Source organism: Apiospora aurea, assembly GCF_038362705.1.
Source record: "Apiospora aurea strain CBS 24483 chromosome Unknown utg000001l_segment0_segment0, whole genome shotgun sequence".
In the NCBI taxonomy this organism is placed as follows: domain Eukaryota; kingdom Fungi; phylum Ascomycota; class Sordariomycetes; order Amphisphaeriales; family Apiosporaceae; genus Apiospora; species Apiospora aurea.
In genome coordinates this window covers 5,363,068-5,388,633 of record NW_027117388.1, presented here as the reverse complement: position 1 = coordinate 5,388,633, position 25,566 = coordinate 5,363,068, and the positions used below count along the sequence as shown (strand labels likewise).

Sequence of the window (25,566 nt, the reverse complement as noted above, 5' to 3'; positions counted from 1 at the left end):
CGTATGAAGGTTGAACGAATGCTTGGACTTGGAGATGGCGGCTCGAGTGATGGAGGTGAGAGTTTCCCAGGTTCAGTTGACTGTGTGCACACTGTAACGGCTGCTGCTGCTGCTGCTGCTTGTTGCTGCTCTTTCTCTTTCTCCCTCACGTTCGGGCTGTGGCTCTAGTGCATTCCACCCAATCAAATGACAATGGGCAGTCGCGGGAGCACGGGCCCTGCGCATCTGCGCATCTCCATTAGCCCAACAGGGAAATAGTCCCATAAGCCTTAGCTCCAAAAGGGCTCCAAAAGGGCTCTCTCGTTCTCCTCCCGCCTCCCTCTTCCCTCTCCCCTCCAAATGCCACCTACGTTGGATGCGCCCGCTACCGCGACGCGCCTGTCTCGTTCTTGTTATTGGTTTCCATTAGGCCATGCACATTATCACTGTTTACCCCCCCTATGGAGACAGACCTCAGGTGTTCAGGTGTTCCTTTTTCTCACACCACCCGATAGCTTTGCATATAGTGTCTGAATATTATTATTATTATTTTGAAAAAAAAAAAAAAGTAAACTAGCCCGTGAGTCTGCACCGGGGCAATAATTGCTTGCAGAGTGTTGTTTTTGTTTTGTTTTCTTGCAAGATTGCTGATTGCAGCCGTGTTCACCATGACTGGCATCCATGCCTCTTTGTGACGCTGTGGGAGTGATTGTTGAACAACAGTCCAGTTCGGTGGGCAAACTCGATGTCTTTCGTCTCAATGGTAAGTATGGAGAGTATGGGGAATCGAACGCGTTGGCGAGCGATGTGTCTCTCTTTAGGTGGCTGGGTAGCCTGGGCGCGTCATAAGTCTATTCGGGTCACATCCTCGCGAAAAACATCATCTTGTCCCTGCCATTCTGCTATTATATCCAGTGGCTGGGGCTTTCCTATTGGCACCTTCAAGGCCATGTTTATAGTGCGAATTCGCGTGGCTAATGCACACGTGCATCTACATGCATGCTAGGCTCTCCCAGTTGGTATACCGCATATGTATCCGTGAGACCTGCATCTACTGGCTACAGGTAATGGCCTATAGCTGTTGTGCCTTTACTACGTATAGAAGCTACCATGGCTTACCTGGTTGGACAGTGGCGCAACAACAACAAAAAAAAAAAAGACTACCCAAAGGCAGCAGCTACTGTTCACAAGATTCCTATAAGTCCAAAAATGAAATAAGTATACAAGTAGGATATACTGCGAGATCTTTGGTCCTCTAGGCTCCTCCAAAACAAATGGGTCTGTTTCCAGCTCGCAAGCGACGTGTGTCGTGTATGGATCGTGTGCTCATGTGATGAAGCTGTCGCGCTGCTTGCGGTTGTTTATTTCTAATGGTCTGATGTTTGTTAGTCCGAAGGGGGGAAATCACACACGCGATTGTGCACGTCCTTACTGGCCCATCGCGGCTCTTTGCTGACCCCCCTGGGCCCTGGCCGGCCGTTGTTTCGGGTCGGCCCCGGACTGGGCCGCAGTACCTACCTCTTCCTGGCCCTATTGACTGGTCAATCTGCTGAACAATGAAACCCATGCAGCAATCATCACCTGCTGTTTCCCTAATAAGTCGTAAAGAGTGCATGTATGGCACAACAAACTGTAGTTTACACAACTACCATGTTACCAGAGCCCCTTTGATTAGCAGTCACAGGCATTACAGCGTAGGAAAACGTGTACTGGATATCACTTGATCCATAGGGGGCGTCCGTACCTACTTGGGTATGTAACGTTCGCTGTGTATTTTTGGCATTCCTGAGGCTTGACGCATTTGCAGCGCTCATACCTGCTAATCTGTCTGCTAGGAATAGGTGCCGCTCTACTGAGTCAATCCCGGAAAAATATGAAAAAATAAAATAAAGGAACGAGACCTGCCCGGTGCTAGTTGTGCACTCTCAAATGCACTGCTGCCAGCCTGGTATTATTATCCCACATCAAGATTACAAAACCGTGCGTTAGAATAAAGAGAAACGCGTTCTCCATGGTTGCGGTGTATAGCACGTCTAGACGTCTTTGCCTCGACTGAACCGCCATCACTTCCCGAACTCCTAGTCAAATAAATCGCCAGCCTTCTGCCGCCGCCGTGCCCGCCCTTCAAGTTTGTCTGAGAATAGCTCTTTGCCCGCATTGCTGCCAAATTTATCGGGGAACAACTCCTTAGCCGTTTTGCTCGCGCCTTTGATGGCAAAGCCTTGATCAGAACCTCGCTGATTGGCGGCACCCCGGATGTTGATTCCGGATCGGGCTGCAGGGTCGGTAATCCTGTCTGCGAGCCGCCCACCGGGAACAGTCACCCTGTCTTCCAGCCTCTTGCTTCGAGGCTGAGGCTCGTCGTCTTTGTTATCGTATAGAGGAAGGGCGAAGCGACTCGACAGATACGATGACGTGGCATCTGCGTCCTCCAGCCTGTTACTTTCCGAGAACAACGTTTTCTCCGGGAACAGTTCTTTGCTCTTGTCCTCTCGGGAAAGGCGCTCTTTGATGGCCTTGGCGCCTCGGCGGTTCTTTCGGGCAGCTTCGTCTGCTGAACGAGCGCGCATGTCCAGATCGTCATCGCGGTCCCGCATGGGAGATGCAGACCGATCCCTTCGTGGACCACTTCTCGTGCTAGTTCCCTCCGGAAAGAGCTCCTTGGAGCGGTTGCTTTCGCGGTATGGTCTGCGGTTGCCGTCTTCAGTTGGTGTGCGCGAGCGCCGATATCGTGTCTGCGGGGTCGCAGAGCGAGCAGTAGGCACGTCTACGTCATCATCGTACATGTTCGCGCTATAATGCTCCCTTTGCTCGTCATCATACGAGCGCCGCCGGGGGCGACGCCCGTAGCGCCCACTGTCACGGTCACGATATCGCTTCCGGGTTTCCGGGTCATATTCGGGGTTCAGAAGATAGAATCGGCTTCTCTGAGCGGCTCCAACCTGCTTTTTATCCGAAGCAACTGCGAGTCGTATTTGTAGCGCAATCTCAGTCCTTTTCGAGAATCCCTTGGCAGGAAGTAACTCCAATAGAGGCAGTTGTGTCACATCGCTGATCTCAACCGCTGCCAAAGCCACCAACGCCCCTTGCGCAATAGCTTCGGAGGGGAAAACCAGGTTGGCTGAAGAATCGTCAATCCATTCAATTCTTTCGAACCTGCTGTCGGGATAATGTTCGGCGACATATGCCTTGACCTCTTCTGGATTAAGAACATCGAGTCCACGGACGTGGATCTTGTTGGGAAGTAAAGTCTGCGATTCCGGTACTTCGTCGGTAGTGGCCGTGTCCACGACTTCGCCAGGCGACTAAATATACGTTTCCTGTTAGTATGGTAAAGACGGCCAGTGTGCGTCACGAACCGGTACTTACTGGAGTGTCTTGAGGTTGAGTGGCGGTTATGGGCTCGTCAGCGACAAAATCCACATCCATCTCAATATCCAAGTCCATGACGTCCATTGTTGCGGCTTTATTTTTGGCGACTTGCGCGATACTTTGGCGGAGGATAGGTGGTTGTATGTGGGAAGGTGCGTTTCGCTGATTGATCGTGGCCCGGGGACGGCGCGGGGCGTAGACAAGGTCGTGTATCTAGGTAGCCGGCGCTGCAGGTGGTTCTCAGAGGCGGCGATCTGTAGCAATCTAGTTCATGTCGAGATGCCCGTCGCAAGTATCCAACTAGAAGGATGAGGCGCTGGCGAGTTGCGCAACAGCGTGACGATGGACAATTAAGTAATGGATAGATCGGGTAGGGTGAGCGGTAGCTGTTGTGTCTCCGGGAGGTTGACAACCGACTGGGTGCAGTGGCAGTTTGCTAGCGAGATACTACCCTGTGGTCCAGGTCAAAAGAAGTGAAATGTTTCGCGGCGATAATTTTGTATGGGTATGAAAAGCAAGGAAGGCTGAAGCAATCGTCAATGCTGGCCGAGGCGAAGAGCATTCAATTGCACTAAAGAGCTTACCTTATCCATATCGCATCGTGCTCGTGCCTACTGCTGTACCTCTTTACCTTGCTATGTACCGTATTCAATACTGGTGCAGCGGAACCCCACCACCTAACGTATGTAAGGCTAGCTCTTTCACCGACTCCCTGATACGCTGCTAACGGGATGCACTAGGTTAACCAACCAGATTACCCAGCTACGGACTGCCCAGGTTCAGGGCCAGTAATAGGAAGAATCAATGGTGGGAGTGAGCGGGAGCTTCCGCCGTTAGACCGATCGTGTCGGTCGGTGTTCGTTGATTGATCGACTCACTCTCATTACGGTTGTTTTGAACAAGACTTCCGTTGCAGATGCTTGACCTGTGTCACTTGCGGGATGTGCAAGCAATTGAATATGTGTATCGGACGGACGTAATCATGGCCAAAGCCAAAGCTACTGGCTTACAGTAAGTGTCTCACCGATTCCTTTGACACGTCAAGTAATTCGGTTATCATGGCTTCTTTTGATTGATTTGAGATTTCACTTCCTTTTTCTCCGTGCAAAAATCCCCAAAGGAAACAAGGCGCAGGGCTCATCAAAACGGAGCATTTCTCCAGGTATCTTTACGCCGCCTCCAGAAACGCCATCTGATCTCTATTCTCTACCTTGGGTCCTTGGCTCATCCCACATAATCTAGGTAGTCCGGCTCCTGTCGTGGTAAAAGTATAAAAGCTATTCTAAACCGTCTCCACTCGCCTGCGTATCTCTACCGGAACCGTGATGCAAGTGGTTCGCGCGACTTTCGGCCGCAACCCCTCGGATTCCATCACGCCCGAGCCGGAGCTGAAGCTTGGCGTCCGGGACATCTCCGAGGCAGCCCTTTTGAGGGTAGGCAGCGTAGGTAGGATATCACCGGCGGAGGGTCGGCCTTTCTCTTCGCCATCCTCGAACCGATCGTCCGGATCCAGGTATTCGTCGTATGCCCAGCTATCTTCGAGCCCCTCCAGGTAGCATGGCTGTCGACGCAGGAAATGCCAAGAAATGCTGTCCGATGCCATGGCAATATACAAAGAATCCAACTTCCCGTTCGGGCCACACACGGCGCAGTGTGTACGAAGGAAGTCGATATCGTATTTCTCGCCAACAAGGGATGGGTCGAGAGGGCGCAACATGGGCAACCCCTGCAGGCTTTCTGCGTCGCATAGTCGGGCTTGGAGAGGCACCCAGATTCTTCCCTTGAGCAGGTCTCCGAAAGCTCTCGACACCGTCTGGATGAACGATTCACTGTCCGTGCCCGGCACGGCAATCATCTGGTGAAGGCCCCGTGACAAACATCGCTTGTATGCCGTGGTGTCCTTTTCAAACGGAAATGGCTGGGATGACGACGGCAACAACGATACGTGGACGGTCCATGGGGATGCAGGCGTCTTCTCATGGGGCTGCTCGCTGTGCTGGCGGTCCAAAGGGCCAGGGGACATACTGCCACCTAGCGACGCCAGACGTGGGCTTGATTGCTCCATATGGACGGGCGCGGTGCTTCTTGGGCCTTGGGCAGCTCCGTCGGAGCTGCGGCAATGGACATCGTCACCATTGTCGTATGAAGATTCTAGGCGATCGACCCGCTCTTCTAGTTCGATCGCTGCATCATCAGTCTCCATTAGACGGCCTCCGATCCTCTGTATCTCGGCGCTGTGCTTGAGAAGTTGCCCATCGTGTCCGGCCAAGCGGTCATTTGACGCCGCCTCGCGCTTCGCAAGCTGATCCACAGTTTGCCAGACGCGAGAGATTTGGTTGTAGAGACCACGGCTCTCATGAGTAATCTCGTCCTTGCTCTTTTCAAACTGCTCCTCGAGCTGACCCAACCGCTTAAGCGTGTCCCCCAAAGCACTGCCAAGGCCCCCTGGGTTTCCCGGTCGAGTTGCTCTTCTAAGACCCGGATACGCTGTGAAAGCTGTTCCACAAGGGCCTTGTCCACAGGGTGCTCGGCCTCCTTGATATGATAACACGACAGGTGTCCACACTCGCACATCACGGATGGGAGGGCGCGGTTCAGAGTAAAGCCAACGCATGCGCATCGATGGCCTTTGATTTCTGGGTTCAGAAGAATGTACCGACACTGACCACTGGGCAATGGGGCTTCGTCGGACTGTGTCGATGTCCCCTGTGCTGGGGACGGCGATGTTCGTGCAGACATATTGTATGCCTGTGTTGGAGGCCCCCTCAAGCGAGCCTCCTCGTCGGAGAGCATGAAGTTGATGTTGTCCCACCCAATTCAATTCGATATCAAAGGCCTGGCTTAAAAGGTGGTGGTTTTATTGGTCATAGTACGGCAACGACAAGACAAGAGCGACGCGAAATACGTCGTCCATGGAATGATCTGCAACAAATGCTAACAATGGCCCCGAAGAAACCCGTGTGCGTAGTGCCTAGGATTCGTATGGGATGGTTTTACGAGGAAGGGGGCGAGGAGGAGTGAAGTGTATAATTTGAAAAAGGGAGCCTTGGTTGAGCCGTGGCCTCAGTATTGCCGCTCCAGCGTCCAAGTTTTTGTTATCGACAGGTAAATGACAGATCACTTCCCGTCGCTATATCACGTCTTCGCTGCTCGAAATGGGCAACAGGTACCAGCAGACAGGTAGCAGAGCCGGACCGGGCGTATAAGGGCGAGTGGGAGAGGGTGGCCAATGGCTCTTACAGGGCAGGGAGGGACGGGAAGGTTGTGCAGGCGTTTAAACAACGTCTCGTCCGCCAAAGAAGCATGCGTACTTGACCCGCACCAGAACAACCGATAGGCTAGACGGTGCCGAAACACTGATTGATATGAGAAAATCGAAAGACGGGCAGGGGTTCGAACGGTATCATTGAGGGGGCGGATGGCCTGCGCGTAGCAGTCGCAACAACGACTCGCAAGGGACGAAGACCGCTGGCTGGATGTGTGTACACATATGCAGGTAAATAAGGGGGAAGGGGCCCAGGTACAGATGCCCCAAAAGCGGCACAGGAAAAGCTGCAGCTCACCCGTCAGGTTCGAGTTGCCTCTCAAGACAAACCAAGTTGGTCCTACCTTGATACCTCATGAGTAAGTCAGTAGGTATGTATGTAGGCATAACAGTTGGGATTCGATGGAAGCGAAGCGGGCGGATGTGGGTGGTGCTCCCCCAAGGCAACAAAGTCCGCATGCGACTTTTATCAGGGAAGGGGAGCGAGTGTGGTGTGTGCCATGAGAAAAGCACAGGACCGCCACATGGATTCCCGCAGTCGTTGACAGGACGAAATAACCCAGAGTGTGGGGGTACATCGACCACGGTAGATAAGGACGAGACATCTGGTTCGCCCTGATTCGTTCGCCTGGGGAATCCCACCCTCCCCCAGCCGAGCGCGGGCAAATTTGGGCGGCAGAACTGGCCCGGAGCAGCAGACTCGCACTGAGGTACAAGGACTGGATGCAACCTGGGCAGCAGCAGCGCATCAACCGGATGTATTCAACTGCAGGCCTGCATCTGGATGTTAATAATCAATGCGCTTCAAAGGTCATGCTTTCCGGCGTGGTCGGGTCGGAGCCTGATGAGAAGCGAGGGAAGATGCGCTGTTGGAGAGGTTGCCAAGTGATGGGGGGCGTTGGAGTCAGCATGTGCTTACAACTTATGGGTATATAAATATAGGTAACCTATAGGTTGGTAAATGTAAATGGACACAGCGTTACATGATGAAACAAACTGTTGGAACATACTGTACGCCGGAGGTGGGCAGCCCAGCTTGCGCATAAGCCGGCTTCGTACAAAGGAATAATTGAATGGCGAGGTGCTTACCGCGGTGAATGCACTGTCGGGGTCTGAAAGTCGTGGACGACTGGACCAGGCTGGCTAGACGGCTGGCTGGTATCATCTTCATCATATTATACCTACTTACCTACCTAGACGAAGCCGAATTGCTCGTCGCGCCTTATCATGCCGGAGTGTCGCTTGCCCTGCCTGCCCTGCTGCACGCCTGTCTGATCGCTAAATCAGCCGACAAACATGTTTTTTTTCTTCTTCTTTATTTTGGTGGTTGTTGTTGTTGTTGTTGAATGGAAGCAGAAAGAACTGTAGCTGGTCGAAGATGGCAGAAACAACACTTGACCCAAAATGATGTCAAGGTTCTCTCGTTCGCCGAGTCGCATCTACAAGTGCCTAGGATTAACACCCTGCTGCCAGCCCACGATGGTTGGATGGCTACATAAAGGCACCTCCCGATCAAAGTGGCAAACACAGTTGCCAAGGCGGCCCTATACCGGCCGGTTGACTGGTATCCCTTCCTGCCGTTCACCATGTCTGTCGAGTAGGTATGATATGGCGTCAGCATTGATTTTTCATTCAACCAACGGCTTACTGCCCACTTTATGCGGTAAGACGGGTGCAATCCAAAGGGAACGAAACTGGGTGTGCAAAACAGGGATGTGACAGGCCCGGGATCACCCTCCCATGGTATCAGTCACCACAACAACATGCGGCAAGTCCAAGAAGGGTTTTGGTATCGAAAATGGGAATTCCCATGCGGTGCTACGCACGTCCGCACGGCTGTCCCTTATCTACATGCCTGTATCATGCCTTCGATAAGTTTGTATGCAGGTAAGCCCCTGTCTCGAAATGTCAGCCGATTCCCTGTATACATACTAATACTGGCGCTTGTTTGCATCCAATAATGCGAGTTTATCGGCCGGCTGCAGGTTTCGATATCAAACCAGCCCGGTGTTATGGCAGAGGGAGATATTGCAGGCCTCCCTTGGGGCTTGGGTTGAAAAGCAAGCACCTTAAGGTAGATAAGAGGGAGAGAGTGACATGCTTGGGCATATGCAGTAGACCGCCCCGACACTGGTACCGCAATGACGATTCGCAGTTTGAACCTAGTCCTGAGGGCACGCCTTAGGATTGGCCTGTTTCCGTCATGGTCTTACGTGCTTGGACCCATTGCATATTGCTTGCAGCTGAAGGGGGATTCCAGGCTCATCTTTGCATGCTGGTCGTTTCTTTATCTGTCATACCTCGTTCAAATTGAGTCGGATCCGTACACCTACTGACGACCCCCACGCCTGTTGTAACACGGCTTGCCAACTTCTCATAGATGACTGCATGTCCTACCTGCCGCGAAGAGGAATCTGGCGCATGCCATTACTTGCACTGCATCAGGTACTTGTCATATGCCACCGCCCAGTGATGGTGATAGCCCAAGCAGAGCAGCCCGGAACAGACCCATGGTCATACTGTCAGTCCATGCTTCCAGGTTACATGCCCGAGAGCGACTGGGTGTTCGTACCAGCCGTGTATCGCGAGTCTTTTGGAAATACCGGAGTTGTGGTGTCGGTTGTTGCTCGCAGGGTAGCTGTAAGAGCACTGTCCTCATCCAGCATTTTTAACCTAACATTGGTCGTCCTTTATTGCTGCCTTGAATTTCAAACTGCCGAGCACTGCATTTTGTACAGTGGCAACAGCGGTCTACAGCCTCGCCTTGTCTTGTATCTAGGCGTTGTTGTAAAGGTGTCATCCTTAACTAAGTAGTTTGCATGCAATTGATACCGCCGCAAAAGGGCAGTACCTGGCTATTGTTAGAGAAGCGTCCCGTTCCCGTTCCCGTTCCCGTACAGCGGATTGTGCAGGGCGATTTTTCAAAGCGCCTACCTACTTCTCTTCGTGGCTAGGAGCCTCGGGGTGGCTTGACCGGAAGGCGGCTCCGTGCAGCTTCGAATTAGATCGTAGATCGACAGGAGTAGCAGCCAAAGACCCGGCGAGTGGTGTTCTAGAGGCCCGAAGACACGCACAAACCGCATGTGCTTGTTTCTGGGTTAGGAGGGAGGGCAGATCCCACGGATCTTTTTGACTTTCGACCAAACAAGTAGGTAGGTATGCTTGGCGAGGGGAATCATTTATGCAACGCGTGTGTAACGGCATTCCTCCCGAACCAGTCCTGCTTCCGTAGTGGAGGTGGGTAGGTGGGTGGCTGGGTGGATGAAGAGGTGAATCATGAAAGTGATTGGCCGTTGCGACTTCAACGAGCATCGATGCGACGGCGCTTAATGAACGGGACGGCGGCTTGAAGGAACGCTGCATGTACTACCACGGGATAGACCCCGCACTCCAGACGGTTGTTATTCAACACGAGAACACAAAACTCGCATCAAGCCGTTTGGGGTCCCAACTCTCAGAACTCCCCATCCCGTAGACAGATCAGCACGGATTCGCCGCCATAGCAGCCGGTTCACCATGGGCGGCTTTGGCGAAAGCGTGTCGGCTTTGCTCGACACTTACACGCGATGTCTCGGTCTGCTAAAGGCGTTCAAGGGGCACGACGGGCCCAGCGACACGTCACCGTACGACCCGGCCGTGAGCAAGGCAAATGCCCGTCTTCGCAGCTCTATACGCTCGGACCGTTCTCAGATTCGGAAAGTGTACTCTTCCAAGCTCTCAAGAAGCGGCAATGAGTTGGAGCGAGGTGACGGTGAGTATAAGTTACTTCGCAGGGGGTGGTTATCTGGATGGACTGTGACGACCTACTAAGTCTGGTTACTAGCACCATCTAAAGCTGCCATTCGTCGAATTCTGAATAGGTTGAAGGCTGCCATCGTGAACATGCTCAGCATGGTCAAGACCCAGAAGCCAGCGCTTGACTACGAGTCGCTGATGTCCTTATCCAGCGCTTCAAGGGTTGATGCCATTCGGACAATGGAGCAGCTATCACTACGTCTTAGTAGCTCGAGTAGTTTATTTCGTGAGCACCGGCGGCCTATTTCGGAGAGTTCGAGAATCAGCAACCACAGCAGCAGCAACAGCAGCAGCAGCAGTGGGAAAAAGCCTCGTCGGCAGCCTTCTCGGGGTACCGATAGCAATGTGTCAGGGGAAGGATCTCGTAGCCGGCGACACGCCGCTGCAGCTTCATGCGATCGCGCGCCGGAGGGCAAAATCTCTCGGCAAAAGAGTCCTAGAAAGGAATCACACGACTCTGGTCCTCATCACAGTAGACAGTCTAGGAGCCGCTCGGACAAGGAGGACCCGGACCGCAGATACGACCGACACCGCATATCCTACATGACCATGTCCTCGGACAGTACTAAACTGGGAGAGATGCCGCGCCGTCGGTCTCGGCTTGTTTGCTCGTCAGATAGCAGCCAGGTAGACGGATATAACGTGCGACCCGTATATCCGCTGCATACGTATGCGCCACCGGCACCGGCGCCGAAGGAAAAACGCGGGTTTCTCAAACGTGTCTTTGGCGGCAGAGCCAGGCAGCAGCAGGAGGACTATTGACAGCCATGGACGGACGGCACTGACGGTGGGAGGTTATTGTAGTGCATACCTACATATATAATTATGTATGACTTTATGTTGACTTTGGAGGTTGCAGGTAGAGAACATTGGGAAGTATGTAGACAGACCGGTGGGTTGCTAGCCAGACAGACGTATGATGCATCTGTCCAGAGTGCAGTGCAGTGCAGCGCAGGCACCAATTCCATCGAGATACTGTACCCAACTTGAATGTGGGGGATGGGGAGAGCGGGCAGGTCGGTAGGTCGGGAGTTGCCCCACCACAAGCAACTTGGCGAGGCAATTGGATCGTGGAACTTTTATCGATTGAATTTCAGGGCTTGGCATCGAATATCTCACCCCTCGCCAATAAACGGGACCTTCCTTGGGCCGTCGAGTGTTCTGAACAACGTATCCACCGCATCATGTGCCTGTGTCCTGGCTAGCCATCACCCCATTCGAACAGACGGCATGTGTGCAGCTGAGCTCCGGTTCACTACCTTTGATTCTTGTTCCTGAACTGTTCCAAGCCAGAGACCGATTCGTGCCCACCTGTCTCGCACCCACCCCCGATCCAGACCAGATAATGTCTGACCCCGCGGCGGCCCTCGCCTCGCTGCTACGGGCTGCATCCATCCAAGACCACGATGAGGTCCTCAAAGCCGCCAACGCCGCCGTCAAGGCCAACAAGTCCGACCTGCAAGCACAGCACACCCGCCTTGTGGCCCTGCTCAAGCTCGACCGCTTCGACGATGCCCTGCGCGCACTCGCCGAGGCAGGCGACAAGCTAGAGAAGGAATGCGTGCTGGAGAAGGCCTACACTCTCTACAAGACCGGCAAGCTGGACGAGGCCGAGAAACTGATCAAGTCGACCTCGGAGCCTACACGCGCCCTCCGCCACCTTGCCGCCCAGGTCGCCTACCGTGCCGAGAAGTTCCAGGACGCTGCTGCCATCTACCGACTACTCCCCGACGAGGGCGAGGGCCGCGACGGCGAAGAGAACGACCTGAAGATCAACACGCTCGCCACGAGTGCACAGCTAGAATGGGAGGGCAAGGGACACCTCCTGAATGAAGAAGAGAGAAAACCCTCGAATGATGTTCTGGAGGCTTTTGAAACGGCTTACAACGCCGCTTGCGGCTGTGTGGCGCGAGGAGATCTCAGCAAAGCTTCCGTACTATTGAAGCGCGCAAGAGATCTTTGCAATACCAACGAGGACCTTACCGACGAAGAGAAGAAGGCCGAGCTGCTTCCTATCATGGTGCAGCACGCCTATGTTCTCACGCGATTGGGGAAAGAAGCCGAGGCCCTGGCGTTACAAAAATCCATCGTTGTGGCAGAGTAGGTTATACGCAATGTGCGGGTTTTGACTACCTGGGCTTACACAGTATTTAGCATCCCGGAAGCGCCTACAAGGGTTGTCGCGCAAAACAATGCGATGGCTCTCGGCTCGGACGAGCAGAACCCTTACCTTACCAGCCGCTTGATCGAAACGTCCACGAGTCTTTCTGGCAACGACAGAATGTTCGGATACCAAGCTGCTGTGCTGGGCCGCAACCGCTACGCGCTTGACCTACAAGCCCAGAAGTTCGCTGGTGTTGAGTCCGCAACTGCCCACAAAATCTCAAGCGCGACCAGTCCGACGGCATCGACCGAGATTGCTTCTCTTGGTGTCATCAGCGCCGCTGCGCATGCGCACATGCAGACGGGCAAGGATGCCATCAGAGAGATTCTTCCCATGTTGGAGAAGCGGCCCACAGATATCGGATTGCTCCTGACCATCATTCAGCTTTACGTGCAGACCCAGAACCCAGGACCTGCGCTCAGCCTCTTGCAAACCTTCTTAAAGCGCCTGGAGACGGCCACGACACCTGATCATGAGGATGTTCGGTATGCGCCCGGACTGGTAGCGGTAGCCGTGTCCCTGTACCGCTTACAGGGCCGCCAGAGCTCAATACGGACAGAGCTCGCGAGAGCCTCGAAGCATTGGCGGGCGGAATCGGACGACTCAGCCATACCCCTGCTGCGGGAGGCAGGCGTCGAACTTCTGAAATCGACCAGCGCCGACGATCTGGCTTCCGCCGGCGCGACGTTCGAGAACCTCGTGTCCAAATCCCAGAACGACAAGGCCGCGATCGCCGGCCTAGTGGCGTCCTACGCGACCAGCGACTTCGCCAAGGTCGAGCCCTACCTGCAGCATCTGACCGCCGTGGAGAGGCTCACGGCCGGCATCGACCCACACGCGCTCCTGGAAGCCGGCGTCGCCTCCGTGGCCACCACGACGGCCCCGTTGAGCAAGAAGCGCGGCGCGGACGCGGACGCCGATCAGGCGTCAAAGAGGCGCAAGAAGAAGAAGCGGCTGCCCAAGGACTACGAAGAGGGCAAGCAGCCCGATCCCGAGCGCTGGCTCCCCCTGCGCGACCGCAGCACGTATCGGCCCAAGGGCAAAAAGGGCAAGAAGCGCGCCCAGGAAGCCACCCAGGGCGGTATGGTCAAGGAGGAGATGCTCGAGCTCGTCGGTGGAGCAGGCGCTGTCAAGGTTGAGAAGGCAACCCAGGGTGGCGGCAACAAGAAAAAGAAGAAGGGCAAGAAATGATGCGAACAAAAGTGTGCATCCACGCAATCATAAACCAATTGATAGTACAGCCGTATTATCCCCAGGGAAAGCCAGTGATGGATGTCCAAGCTTATGCGACTTACATTCTTGGTCACAGGCTACGATTGGCTGTTGCTCTTTAGATCCCGAACTGAAGACCTTTCAGAATATGACTTGGCTGAGAAGAAATTCGTTGATTGTGGGTATGTCTATGATATAAACACTCTCCATCCGCCGTGATACCTTTGAAGCGATTAGAGCAAGTAACGTCTTGAGCTCGTCACAAGAGAGACCTATGTACAATAAGTTATCAGAACGGATCCTCTGTCTCGGGAGTAAGGCTCCCTCCCTCCCAAGAACCCCCTATCCATTCATGTATCCATCCGTCATCCATTTCGCCGTGATGAAGAAAGGGAACGCCCTTGACTGTTGCAGACATGGGGAAACGGCTGGTTTCCCCTTTTCAATGTTCCTCTTTTTGGTCCCTCACATAGAAAAGAAATGCAAGCCCAAAGATCGTACCGAGTCCGGTGGAAAAAAGTCGAAGGAAAAATAAATAAGAAAGAACACGCCTGCCTGCTGATTGGAATGACTGTTGCACTGGTTTGGGCTTCCTATTTCTCTCCCTTCTTTCTCGTCACTTATCGCTCCCCATATCGTACCCCTGCGAAGACCTAGACTTTCCCAGATGAGCGAGAACCTTGGGGAGGCTGAAAACTTCGAAAGCGTCATTATTTTTTTCTCAAGCTCGAACCGCCTGTATGGGCGGACTAGGAAGCCGCTCGACTGCACCGTTCTTGTCGCTCGGGTCTGCCTGCTTCTCCTCATCCGTTTCGTCCACGGGCGAGCTGGGCGGTTCTGGGGTGTAGAACTGAGCCTGCCTCGGCAAATTCATGTCGAGTCCAAGACCCGTCTTCCCGTCGCCCTTTTCTTCTTCTTCTTCATCCTCTTCCTCGTCTGCCGACCCGTCCTCGACCGGAGGCAGCGGGCTGCGGCGACCTTCGGAAAAGCTAAGGGCTGCATCGCTATCTTCGTCTGATGGGACCGTCAGGCCACGGTGCGTAGAATACTTGCGGTGCAGCTCGCGGAACGAGCGGGCAGTGGCCGTGCTGGCACTGGCCGCCGATGACCGGCGCTCCTTTGCATCGTGAACTGGCGCTTCCACTTCTATGATGGAGTGGAAGTCATCATCGACGCTGGCTGGTGACAAGATGGGATCGTCAATGACAGACTGCTTACGCTGGCGTATGCGGTCCTCTGATGTCATGTTTTGGAGGCTTGAGCCAAACTCGACGACCGACGCCTTCTTGCCGTGCACTGTGAAGCTCCCAGCTCTCGCCAGAATGTCCTCGCGGGCAGTGTCATCGGCCAGGCCTCCGCTGGATGCCGAATCTTTCCCTTTCCGCCCTCGATGGTGTGAAAGATGGCCGGCACCCTCCCTGAGGGTACGCTGCAGGCTACGACGAATTTTGCTGCGCTCGAGCTTATCCTTGTCGGCGACAGCTGCGCTGCTTCTCTTGGATCGCTCAGGTGTGTCATCGGACGTCATCAGAGATGAAGTAGGGCGGTGATCTGGGGTACGTGAAGGCTCTATCTCAAGTAAACCGGCCTGTTCGAGTACTTGCCGCTCGCCTTCGTCTTCTTCCGGATGTTCTTCATATTTCCTTCTCTCCCTATCTGTTGAGAGATGAGATGGGATGCGAATTGCCGAGGGCCCAACCGCAAGGTGGGATGAAGTTGCACTTGATATGGAAGACTTCCTCATGCCTGGTCGCTCGGGGCTCAATGTTACACCATCGTGGGGTTGCTGTACGTGCGGCATCGGTAGGCCCGAGGAGCTGGTCGGCGGTGTTTGGAATACATCGGTCATTGGGGATTCTGGCTCGAGCGAGTTGTTTGCTGGAGCAGGTATCGGAGGGGCAGGAGAACCAGGGCTTTGCTGCTGGCTGAACTTAGAGCTTGCTCTAGACTTCTTGTGAGAAAGGGCTGGGTGCTCTGCCGGCGCTGTCGATTCCACCAGGAACTCGCTGAGGTCGCCATTCACGTCCTTGTCCTCCTGAAGATCAAGTTGGAGAATATCGCGATGGCATTTCAGCCTCCAGATTTCGGTACGAGACCACTTTAGCTGGGCTATTATCTTCGCAGCGCCGCCCCGGACCGAGTCCCGGGTCTTTTCTTGTATGGGCGCCAGAATTATCAGATGGCGCGCATTTTGCAGCTGACTATCCAGGTGCCTTTCTGCTGCCTGGAGTTTCTCCTCTGCCTCGGCGATTCGCTGTTCCATCACTTCGCGGCGGGCAACTAAAATGTCCTGAGCCATCTTTTGATCAATACGGCTGCGGTTGATGCTGACTTCGCCAGTAGGGGTTTGGATGACCTGAGTTACCTCACTGCTTTCAAGCCTCCGGATAGCTCGCCGACCTTGACCCTCATAGTTGCCGCCAATGAGCCCGCGCATACGCACCCCCGAGGTCCTGAACGCTGCGGCGTAATTCAATTTCGCCAGCCAGTCATTCCTGTCGTCCTCACTTTGAGCCAGTAAGACTTCCTCGAAGCCACCGTGCCTCACATACACAAATGAGTTCTTGTGTTTCTTGTAGGACATGTCCCACAGTGCCACAGCTCCGTCAGTCGACATCAAAGCATCGGGCTTGAATTGTTCTAGAGGCGGGTTGAACGTCAGGGGACTCCCATCGTGGCCAGACTTGAGATGAGTCTCGTACTGATGCATTAGATTTTTTATCCAAGCAGTGTTACGAAAGAAGTAGAGCTGTGCGCCTGTGAGGATTGCACCCCATTCTTGCCACGGAGACCGTGCCTTCTTTTTCTTCTGGTCTTTCCTCCACAATATGCCGACCTTCGTGATTTTAATGTCTACAATACCAGGATGGGCCTCTTGTGGGTTGGATAATGTCTTCTCCGTCATGAAAGCGTCGGGCCTTGATCTGGCCGAGACAATCTGGAGCACACCCGTCCGGAAGAATGTTTTCTGGAGCTCTTTCACATTCAGGGCCTTGGCAGTACCCAGATAGCTGAAGTGTTCTTCGAGCGGGATTTGATCTTTGAGTGGAGGTCGTAATGAATCCAGCTTTCCGTCCAGGATTATGGTGTAGGGATCGATAGGATCTTTCGACCGCTTGAGCGATTCCGGTGTACCATTTGGAAACACCGCCGTTTTCTTTTGCTTAGTTTGTTGCCGAGACGTTCACCGTTGACATCGAAATCATCCTCGACATGGATGAAAGGGGTATATGTGATATTGTCGTAGAAACATTCCAGCACATCATCGAAAATACCCTCCCCACGAGTATTCTTCAGGTAGTCTGGCTTCTGCATCTTGTACTTGTTGTTCTTGTTGAAGACATCGGTGTGAAGGATGAGCAGTGAGAAGGCTATGAAATATGCCTGATCAGGAGTGGAGTAGATTCCAGGATTGCACTCGTGGTAGCGGTTCGCAAAAGCCTGAAGGAATCTGTCGATCTGTTGCGTCTCCTTGGGTAGTTCGGCCTCCATCAGGAGTTTCCGTATCGCTATGTCCATCGGCTCTTCAAAGAAGCCGAAGCTGCGCATATAGCTCCGCAGAACTGCAGCCATGAAAGGATCAGTTCCTTTAGACAAGGCAGCCGCAATGACACCGCGGCTAAGAACCTCCTCGAGGCGGTTCAAATATTTGGCGGGGGTGTCGTCTTCACGGCGTTCAGGCAGCACTACCGGCTCCTTTTCTCTTGTGAGCTGAAGCGAGTTGTTCTTTGAGGTAGACCCTGGCGTGGCAGGAGTTAGAGCGCCGTGACGTGGGTTGTCTGAATTCTGCCGTAGCCGACTGATCCCTAGCAAGTCCCCAAAGCTTTTGCGGCCTGTCGAGGATGACGTACGGGTTGTGCCGGCAAACTGGCGGTCTTCGACTGACGCTCTTCCTAGCGAGCTCATGGTGGACGACCGGCCCCGGAGGGTAAGATGACTCCGCGTTGGAGATGATTGTCCTGAATTGCGGGACCCTGGTCGAAACAGGGCCGTTGCAGGAGATGCTGCCGGCTTGCCTAAGAACGTGGAGCTCTGCGAGGGCGAAGCAACGGGTGTAGCTGTCCTGCTCCGGCCGCCGGTCGATGGCCGAGGGGGGTCGGCGCTGGTAGAATCACGCGGAGCTAAAGAGGAGCTAGAAGCCGTTGGTTGCAAAGCTGGTGTCTTGCCCTTCTGTGGCAGATGGCCCATAGGAAACATGGATTCGGGCTGCTTCTGCTTGCGGCGCGGGAGGCGGAAGAACGTGGTAGTTGATGTGGTCTGAGTTGTCGTCGTTGTCGTCGTACTGCCATATACACCATGATCACTGGCACTGCCTTCTGATCTCTCCGACTCGGAGAGTCGATTGACTGGCAGAGCCAATGCTGAACCATTTTCATCCCCGTAGGCAGGCGGTTCTGTTTGAGATATCGTCCGAGACGACGGTGGCCGTTGCTGTGGCTCTTGGAAGGTCACCGTCTGTTTCCCGGGCGCATTGTCGTTTGACGGCCGGGTCGATGATGAGTATAAGTCGCTAATTCCAGCAGTGCTTTTCCTCCTGTTATTCTTCAGCGACGTGTTTAGCTTGGCTTCCGGCTGCGACTGCGATGTCCGAGGGAGATCCCCGGATTTTCGCATACGCATTGGTATCTTGAGGCGGGGTTTCTTCTGGTTCGAATCGGCCTCTTCAACGATTGTTGGCGCTGTTGTGATAATAGCTGGCGCTAGTGCAGGTCTACGGTGTCAGCAAGCAGTTTTGGTCGGCAACAAGTGGAAGGCGCTTCCAACGTGAGCAAGCTGGCGGCGAAGAAGCAAGTCCGCATGGGTGAGGGGCCAGGAAGTGGAAACGGGAAAGAGTGACATACGTCGTGGCATAGGAGGTGGCTTCTCAGCCTGCTGCTGCTGTTGTTGCTTAAGCCTTGTCGACAGCTGCGAATCTGAAGCGTTGCGAAACCTCAACATGGAGAAGCGACGGTGTTTGGGCGTTTCTTCTTGTATAGGAGGCGATTCCGGTCGACTGAAAGGGTCATCCTCGCTGGGACGGCCGGCCGAGGCCGACATAGCCGCAGAAAACGTATTTGTTTCGGTGGAAGAGCCTTCGCCGTTGTCAAATCTGTCGCGTTCTTCACCTTCACCTGCTGCTTCCAGCGACGGCCGACTGTTGAGTTTGGAAGAGCCAGGTCGAAGGAGGGACTCGGCAAGGGACTTTCGCGGGGCAACGGATTGCCTGGATGGGAGAGTAGCAGCGCCTGAGCCTGAGCCAGTACCTGGGTCAATGATGGTATGTCGTCGCATGTCCGTTTCGCTGGCCATGACGCCGCGGCGCCGGAGAAACGGCATGGTGAGGCTCGCTCGGCGGTAAGGTGCCTAAGGTGATGAGATTCTCGACATGGACCACTTGACTGATTGAATAAACGAGTGAACGGCGAGGAGCGATGGGCGAGGAACCGACGGCGACGGCAGCGACGGGGGGCGGCGGCGACGGCAGCGAACCGGGGATGTCTAAGGCTAAGGCAGAGCTGTTGTTGCCGAAAGGCGGTTACGTCAGGTTCCTGAAATAATCAGGGAAGCCCATTGTCTTTGCCCACAATCGCTCGGCTCAGACTCGAGATGCCGGGGGTCCGAATATGGGATACACTGGCGTTGCAGTCGGATAACCTAATAGGAATTGGAAGGACTGCCGCAAGGGCAAGGTCGATGTAGGATGGTTGGTGGTGGTAGGAAGGTTTTACTGTCGCGTTGTAGACGCTGGCCTTGACGGCTTTAGTTTAGCAAGTATTGGCCTGGAAGATAGGCCAGGTACCGCTCTAGCAGCAGCAGTAGCAGCAAGCAGTAGCAGCAGCAGCAGCAGCAGCAAGTGGGCTGACTGGATCTGGTGAAGGAGTCTCACTTCTAATGTTTCATTGAATGGTGGAAGTGGGAGGTAGGTCAGCCAGCATTTGCAACCGGCAGTGGCTGATTACAAAATCACGAACTCTCGAGGTGGGAAACTCATTTAACCATTCATTTGCATGTACGAATAATATGAGCAGCGCCGTGCCAGCTATCCATCCATCCATCGCAAGCTCCCAACATAGGTAGGCCAGTCCTGGCAGCAGTCCACCGTCCGTCCCTGTCTGGCCTGGTCTGGTCTGGAGAGGTGGATGGGCATGCCGCGGCTGCTGCGCTCGCTGTCCCTCTTCCCTCCCGCCTCCCGCCTCCCTCTCTATCTCCGTCTCTCTCACATCAGCCCAGCCCAGCCCGGCCAGTTGTCCAACTATCTATCAATCAATCCATTTGATCCAAGCACCCCCGGCCCCTACCCCTAGCACCCATAGCACCCGTAGCACCCGTAGCACCCGTAGCACCCGTAGCACCCATTGCACCCAGGTACCTTTCCCCTTGTATTAATCTGAGCAGAGCCAGGCAAGCAGGTACATTGGAAAGGCAGCTAGGCCAGGTACCTAGGCTGGCTGTTACCTAGCCCGCTAGCTCCTCATCTCGATTAGTGTCTCCTAGATGCCTACCGACACGTGCCATCTTAGCGATACCTTCCTCTTTTAATCCAAGGCTGGAGACTGCATTAATTTCTCTGCCAACCTTTCTTTTATCATTGGCCTGCCGACCTATGTGGTCGGTAGGTTTTGTGTAGCAGAGCGACAGGTCGGCACACTGCCCGAGAGTCGATGACGCGACCGTTATCCCACTATTTATCCAGCTTGCATGCGTCTTATGTACCTACCTACTAAACAGGCAAATGTGCACCTCCCTCCAAGGCTGCGTGCGTAGGTATCGGTATGGGCCTGGCCATCGGATCCAGCGGGTTGGTTTGCGGCTCCTTTTGTTCCTACAAGTACATGCAGCAGTATACGCGTAATTGGATATCATTGATTATTTCCCGGTCCCCCTGTCCTGCCACGCCCAAATCAGTATCAACTCCACAAAGCGTTTGTGTTTTGGGCTCTTAGTACGCTCACAGCTATGGATACTTGTTTCTCTGGGACCCATACATTCAACCCGTTCCTAATGACAATCGGCCAGGTAATAAGAGCTATATGCGCCTAGAAAGCCCCCTATCCATTACCTCACTGCGTATGGGCATTTGCCTCCCAAGAACAGGAAAGCTAAGTTTTCCTATATTATCAAGATTAGTAGGTAGTATATTCCAGTATAGCCTTGAACCGCGACCAGGAGAGTAGGCTATTGAGTCCTATATGCCAAACAGGCAAACATAGTGAGACCGTGTAGTGTGGCCAACCCGAGCTTCGGGGGAGCATTATGCGTCTAACAGCAACAGAAGGGGAAGAAAAACCCCAACATCAATGTCCAGGGTATGCAATCTGGTTTGATGGAACTTTATCATTCCCTTTTTAGCTTATAATTAGGTGAATCTTGGAGCTGGCGATTCAGCTCGCTACATTCCTTGCTTTGGTGTTACGACTTGGCGTCCGATGCCGCGGCGGCACCCGGCTTGTTGACCCTCGCCCGGTGTGCATTCCGGGCACCGCTATATTGATTTGTCACTTGGATTCATCCGATTTTGATGCCACCACCGCTGGCGCTAATCACACTGCCGGTGATCCACTTGGCTTCGGCGCTGCAGAGGAGTCCAACCACATCGGCAACATCCTCAGGCTGGCCGAACCGCGGGATGGATTGGCCTGGAAAGAACTCCTTCTGAAACTCCGCCACCATGTCGGGGCCGCAGTTCATGACGGCTTCTGTCTGTGTTAAGCCGACGAGTACGGCATGGCAGTTGTCCCTGCCATGAACTGGTACTGTTGTACTGGTGAGCAGAGGCATATATAATATGGTCTTGGTGGTAGGTAGCATTGTCAAGGTTGGCAGCCTACCTTTTCCTCTTTGCCACCAAAAGCTTGAGCCCAAGTGCGACATAGTGACTCTCCTGCCGACTTTCCCGCCGCGTACATAAGCTATGGATCTCATCAAACAAATCAGTTCACATCTGACCCTCGACTAGCACATGGGAACGGGCCTCGCTAAGACTGTTCCGGAATCGGAGTGGGTTCTATTGGATATACTGACCTGCTTACTCCATGGCTGTTTCGATCGGACTGAGGAGATATAGATGATGCGGCTGTCAGGCTGGAAAAGGCGGCGTCGAACAAACTCGTCAACAATCATGACGGGTGTCTGTATGTTTCCCATAAGACTATGCTGGACTTCCTGAACGTCCATCTCGCCAATGGTCCCCTGGGAGCGAAGGCCGGGTCAGTAATATGGCCCACACCACTTTTCCGGGTCTACTGACCGGCATTGGATCACAAGCACTATTGATCAAGATATCGACCTGGCCATTGAAGGACTCCTCTAGCATGTTGGCGATCAACGCCGAGCATTCTAGGGAGAATATGTCGGCAACCAGACCCTTGATCCTAAGTTGAGATGGCCTCTGGCGTGCAGTGTCCTTGTATGATTGGGTGACCTCGCTGTCAAGGACCGATGATATCAACTCGAGACTGGTCTCGTTCGTGCATGTGCCGAGAACGGAACAGCCTCGCAGGGCAAGATTCAAGGCAATCGCCCGACCGATTCCACGGGAGGCCCCAGTGATGACAGCAACACGACCGACCAGATCCAGCCTACAGCGTGAAACCGAGTGCCCAGAGGCTAGCGTCGGCGTGTCTGGATTGGACGAAGTGGCCATTGTACGATGCAGCGATGAATTCTAATCCCATAGGTCTGCCAAGGCCCCCGCAGCTTGATGAGAGATTGGGAGTTGTGCTGTCGATTTCAGTCCTATCAAGGCAACTGCTCGTGTACATACCATGCAGATGATTGTCCGCGTCGGTTTATTCTTGAGTGGTATGCTTTATGGCCTGCTGCTGAGTCTCGAATATGACTCGATGTTTATCCCCACCTTGGTGCAATGTTGGATATGGGTGTTTGTGTTCCGGTTCCCTCCATACTCGGCGGGGTTAGCAGTCGAATATCGACTATTAGTAACATGTACACGGGTAACACGCTCACGTGCATGGCATATGATGCAACACAGGTAGCCACGCTTCCTTTGTTATGTATATGTGCGCATTAGGATCTAGGCAGGCTGACTCTGGGAAGGATCTTCCCTAGATGGGTTAGTCGACATCGCCGTTCCTCCGGCCCTCAGTGATGTACCTACGGCTCGAGGCATTTGCACCCCGCTCCCTGAACTACTCGATGCAGCATCGTCCCCAGAAACTTGGAGTCCGTATAGTTTACATAATATAGTTGCCGACCCGATAGACTGGATTGCTTCCACAAGTTGGTGGGGTGGGCCGTGTATTCCGGCAGTCATGAGTCCAGCTCAGGTGCATGTCGTTGCCGTGCCCCTATACACACCAATCACATCCTCCGACACGTGGTGAGCACGGTTCTTCCGTGACCATGCTGCTACATGGAAGCTCGTTGAACTGGCCCTGTGGTCAAGGTGGTGAAACCGGCTACCTGTCGATCTCGTACCTACTGTAAGGTTATCATACGGCCAGGAAGAGATAAGGTTGTCTCCTTCACCTACCGGAATGGACCCCAACATTGACGAACATGCATGATGGAATCTGCTGTCTGCCCAATGCCAATGGCAGCTACCCCGCCATTTCAGTCTTTTAGTGCACGAGACGAGACGAGACGAGACGAGACGAGACAAGCCTGCGAACCAAGCCTGCGAACCAAGCCTGTTCCCACTTTACCCAAAGTAGGCTTAGCAGATTGGCGAGGCAAGGAAGCAAGGAAGCAAGGAAGCCGTCTGTTGCCCGCATGGATTGATCTTGTCCGAACGACATCGATGTCTGCATTCGGGCCCGGGAAGATTTTCAACCAACTGCAGGCGACCGTATTTCTCTCAGTGCGTTCCCCTTGCACCAATTCCGTGCAGTCCCTCCAGCTCTTGTGCACCTTCAATTCTTGCTGCATCCAATCCATCCATCTACAGGCTTTCCCGCCTGTTTGTCCCCGTGCCAACTTCATACCTAGACAGCCTTAGCTAAGGTAGCTACTACTACTACCAGCCCTTCAAAGGCGCCTTGTCGTCACTAGTCACTGGGTATCATTTCAGCCACCCAGATACCCCGATACCCCGAGTGAAAATGCGGCCGTGTTTCCTTGATACATTGCCCGTCATATCTTTGCTCGTCACTACATCTCTATCGTACCCACAGGATACGTCTCTCCCGGGTTCTCCAACGCCGACATGGGTCCGAGAGTCGGCCATCGCGGCCATTCTTGACGGCCCTCACAAACATGACTCAAAAGGCCCGGCAAGGTCAGCCTTCAGTCATGTGTGGGAATTGGATTTCTGGCCCTTCAAATCATCCCGAGGCTCTCGGTGGGATAACCACAGGCCGACGACGCATTCCGATATGTACAGAGACCATGCCGTGCTGCGCTTTAGTCTTAGCACGCCGGACGACAGAAGAGCCTTGAGCCGCGCCGCTCGAAAGATGAACATCGATGTGTGGGATTCTGGCTCCAACTTTACTGACATGAGGGTCTCCAGAAGGGGAACTGGCCCCTTTCTGAGCATGCTACCGGAATCACTGCAAACTGCTTACAATGTCTTGATCGATGACCTAGCAAGTGCTATCGTTGCTACGTACCCGCCTATGCCGGAGTTCAAAGGCAACAAAGATGTCGAAGCAGCCCTGGGGGGAACAAGCGCCGTGCCAGAAGCAACTGAGGCGACTCGGACAACGAAGCCCAGGAGTCATCAACCCGAGAGCCTCTTTTTCAGAAATTACCAGCCATTTGAAACCATTGATACGTGGCTCTCGCTGCTGCATTCCATGTTTCAAGGAGACCTGGTCGAGAAGTTCAGTATAGGAAAAACAGCTGAAGGGCGAGATATACCGGCCCTGCGGGTTGGGCTTGGTCCTGGAGGAAGCAACGCTGACTCGAGCACCCGAAAAACCATCCTCATTACCGGAGGCCTACACGCAAGAGAATGGATTTCTATTAGTACTGTCAACTATCTTGCTTGGTCTTTTATAACGTCGTATGGCGAGGACGAACTGGTCAGCAAGATCCTCGCCGAATATGACATCGTTTTCATTCCCGTTATGAACCCAGACGGATACGAATACAGCTGGACTGACGATCGTCTTTGGCGCAAAACGAGACAAGAAACAACGATGCCGTACTGTCCTGGGGTTGATTTGGACCACGCCTTTGGATACCAGTGGGGCCCTGCCGAGAGCCAAACTGAGCCTTGCTCCATTACGTACGGAGGTGAAGGCCCCTTTCATGCGGTCGAAGCCGCGCAGCTGGCGCAGTGGGCGAAGAATGAAACGCAGAACGACGTCAAATTCGTTGCTTACTTTGACCTGCATTCCTATTCACAGCAGATCCTCTGGCCTTTTGCATATTCCTGCTCTGCCAGGGTGCCCAATCTGGAGAACATGATGGAAGTCGCCATGAACATAGCAAAGTACATGAGGCTTTCGAGTGGCGACGTCTACACTGTCGACTCTGCGTGCGAGGGCGCGGTGGCAGCCCAATCGGGCGCCGCATCAGACGACGATATGGAATCGAAACGTCGAGTCGAGCTTCTGGGAGGCTCAGCACTGGATTACTTCTTCCACGATATGAAGGCACGCTACAGCTATCAAATCAAGCTGAGAGATACGGGGACTTATGGTTTTCTTCTCCCGCCGAGCCATATCATTCCTACTGGTCAGGAGATGTTTCAGGCGCTGAAGTACTTTGGGGACTACCTGCTCGGAAACAATGGACACGAATGGGTGCAGAGCACCGAGAACCAACACGTCTTGGGATAGTACTTGGTTAATGGGTATGTTTATACTGTTTGTTGAAATGTTGAATTGCCTAT

The 25,566-nt window shown here is 53.8% G+C and overlaps 7 protein-coding genes across 7 annotated transcripts; 3 read left to right on the top strand and 4 right to left on the bottom strand.

Moving 5' to 3' along the window:
* Window positions 1–2,057: 2,057 nt before the first annotated feature.
* PG986_001638 (uncharacterized protein) lies at window positions 2,058–3,435 on the bottom strand (the record flags this gene model as incomplete). The annotated part of the gene is made up of 2 exons (XM_066837860.1): window positions 2,058–3,284; window positions 3,349–3,435. The coding sequence occupies 2 exons, from the start codon at window positions 3,433–3,435 to the stop codon at window positions 2,058–2,060; spliced, it is 1,314 nt and encodes a 437-aa protein (XP_066706753.1).
* Window positions 3,436–4,633: 1,198 nt separating this feature from the next.
* On the bottom strand, window positions 4,634–6,090 carry PG986_001637 (uncharacterized protein; the record flags this gene model as incomplete). Its single annotated transcript, XM_066837859.1, has 2 exons — window positions 4,634–5,796; window positions 5,838–6,090. The coding sequence occupies 2 exons, from the start codon at window positions 6,088–6,090 to the stop codon at window positions 4,634–4,636; spliced, it is 1,416 nt and encodes a 471-aa protein (XP_066706752.1).
* Window positions 6,091–10,132: 4,042 nt separating this feature from the next.
* Window positions 10,133–11,173, top strand: PG986_001636 (uncharacterized protein; the record flags this gene model as incomplete). Its single annotated transcript, XM_066837858.1, has 2 exons — window positions 10,133–10,367; window positions 10,440–11,173. The coding sequence occupies 2 exons, from the start codon at window positions 10,133–10,135 to the stop codon at window positions 11,171–11,173; spliced, it is 969 nt and encodes a 322-aa protein (XP_066706751.1).
* A 583-nt stretch (window positions 11,174–11,756) lies between these two features.
* On the top strand, window positions 11,757–13,766 carry PG986_001635 (uncharacterized protein; the record flags this gene model as incomplete). The annotated part of the gene is made up of 2 exons (XM_066837857.1): window positions 11,757–12,511; window positions 12,566–13,766. The coding sequence occupies 2 exons, from the start codon at window positions 11,757–11,759 to the stop codon at window positions 13,764–13,766; spliced, it is 1,956 nt and encodes a 651-aa protein (XP_066706750.1).
* Window positions 13,767–14,508: 742 nt separating this feature from the next.
* On the bottom strand, window positions 14,509–19,103 carry PG986_001634 (uncharacterized protein; the record flags this gene model as incomplete). The annotated part of the gene is made up of 3 exons (XM_066837856.1): window positions 14,509–16,854; window positions 16,923–18,466; window positions 18,629–19,103. 3 exons carry the CDS (start codon window positions 19,101–19,103, stop codon window positions 14,509–14,511), a joined length of 4,365 nt encoding a protein of 1,454 aa, XP_066706749.1.
* A 2,169-nt stretch (window positions 19,104–21,272) lies between these two features.
* On the bottom strand, window positions 21,273–22,410 carry PG986_001633 (3-oxoacyl-reductase; the record flags this gene model as incomplete). Its single annotated transcript, XM_066837855.1, has 3 exons — window positions 21,273–21,520; window positions 21,797–21,956; window positions 22,015–22,410. The coding sequence occupies 3 exons, from the start codon at window positions 22,408–22,410 to the stop codon at window positions 21,273–21,275; spliced, it is 804 nt and encodes a 267-aa protein (XP_066706748.1).
* Window positions 22,411–24,100: 1,690 nt separating this feature from the next.
* Window positions 24,101–25,513, top strand: PG986_001632 (uncharacterized protein; the record flags this gene model as incomplete). Its single annotated transcript, XM_066837854.1, has 1 exon — window positions 24,101–25,513. The coding sequence occupies one exon, from the start codon at window positions 24,101–24,103 to the stop codon at window positions 25,511–25,513; it is 1,413 nt and encodes a 470-aa protein (XP_066706747.1).
* Between the last annotated feature and the right edge of the window lie 53 nt (window positions 25,514–25,566).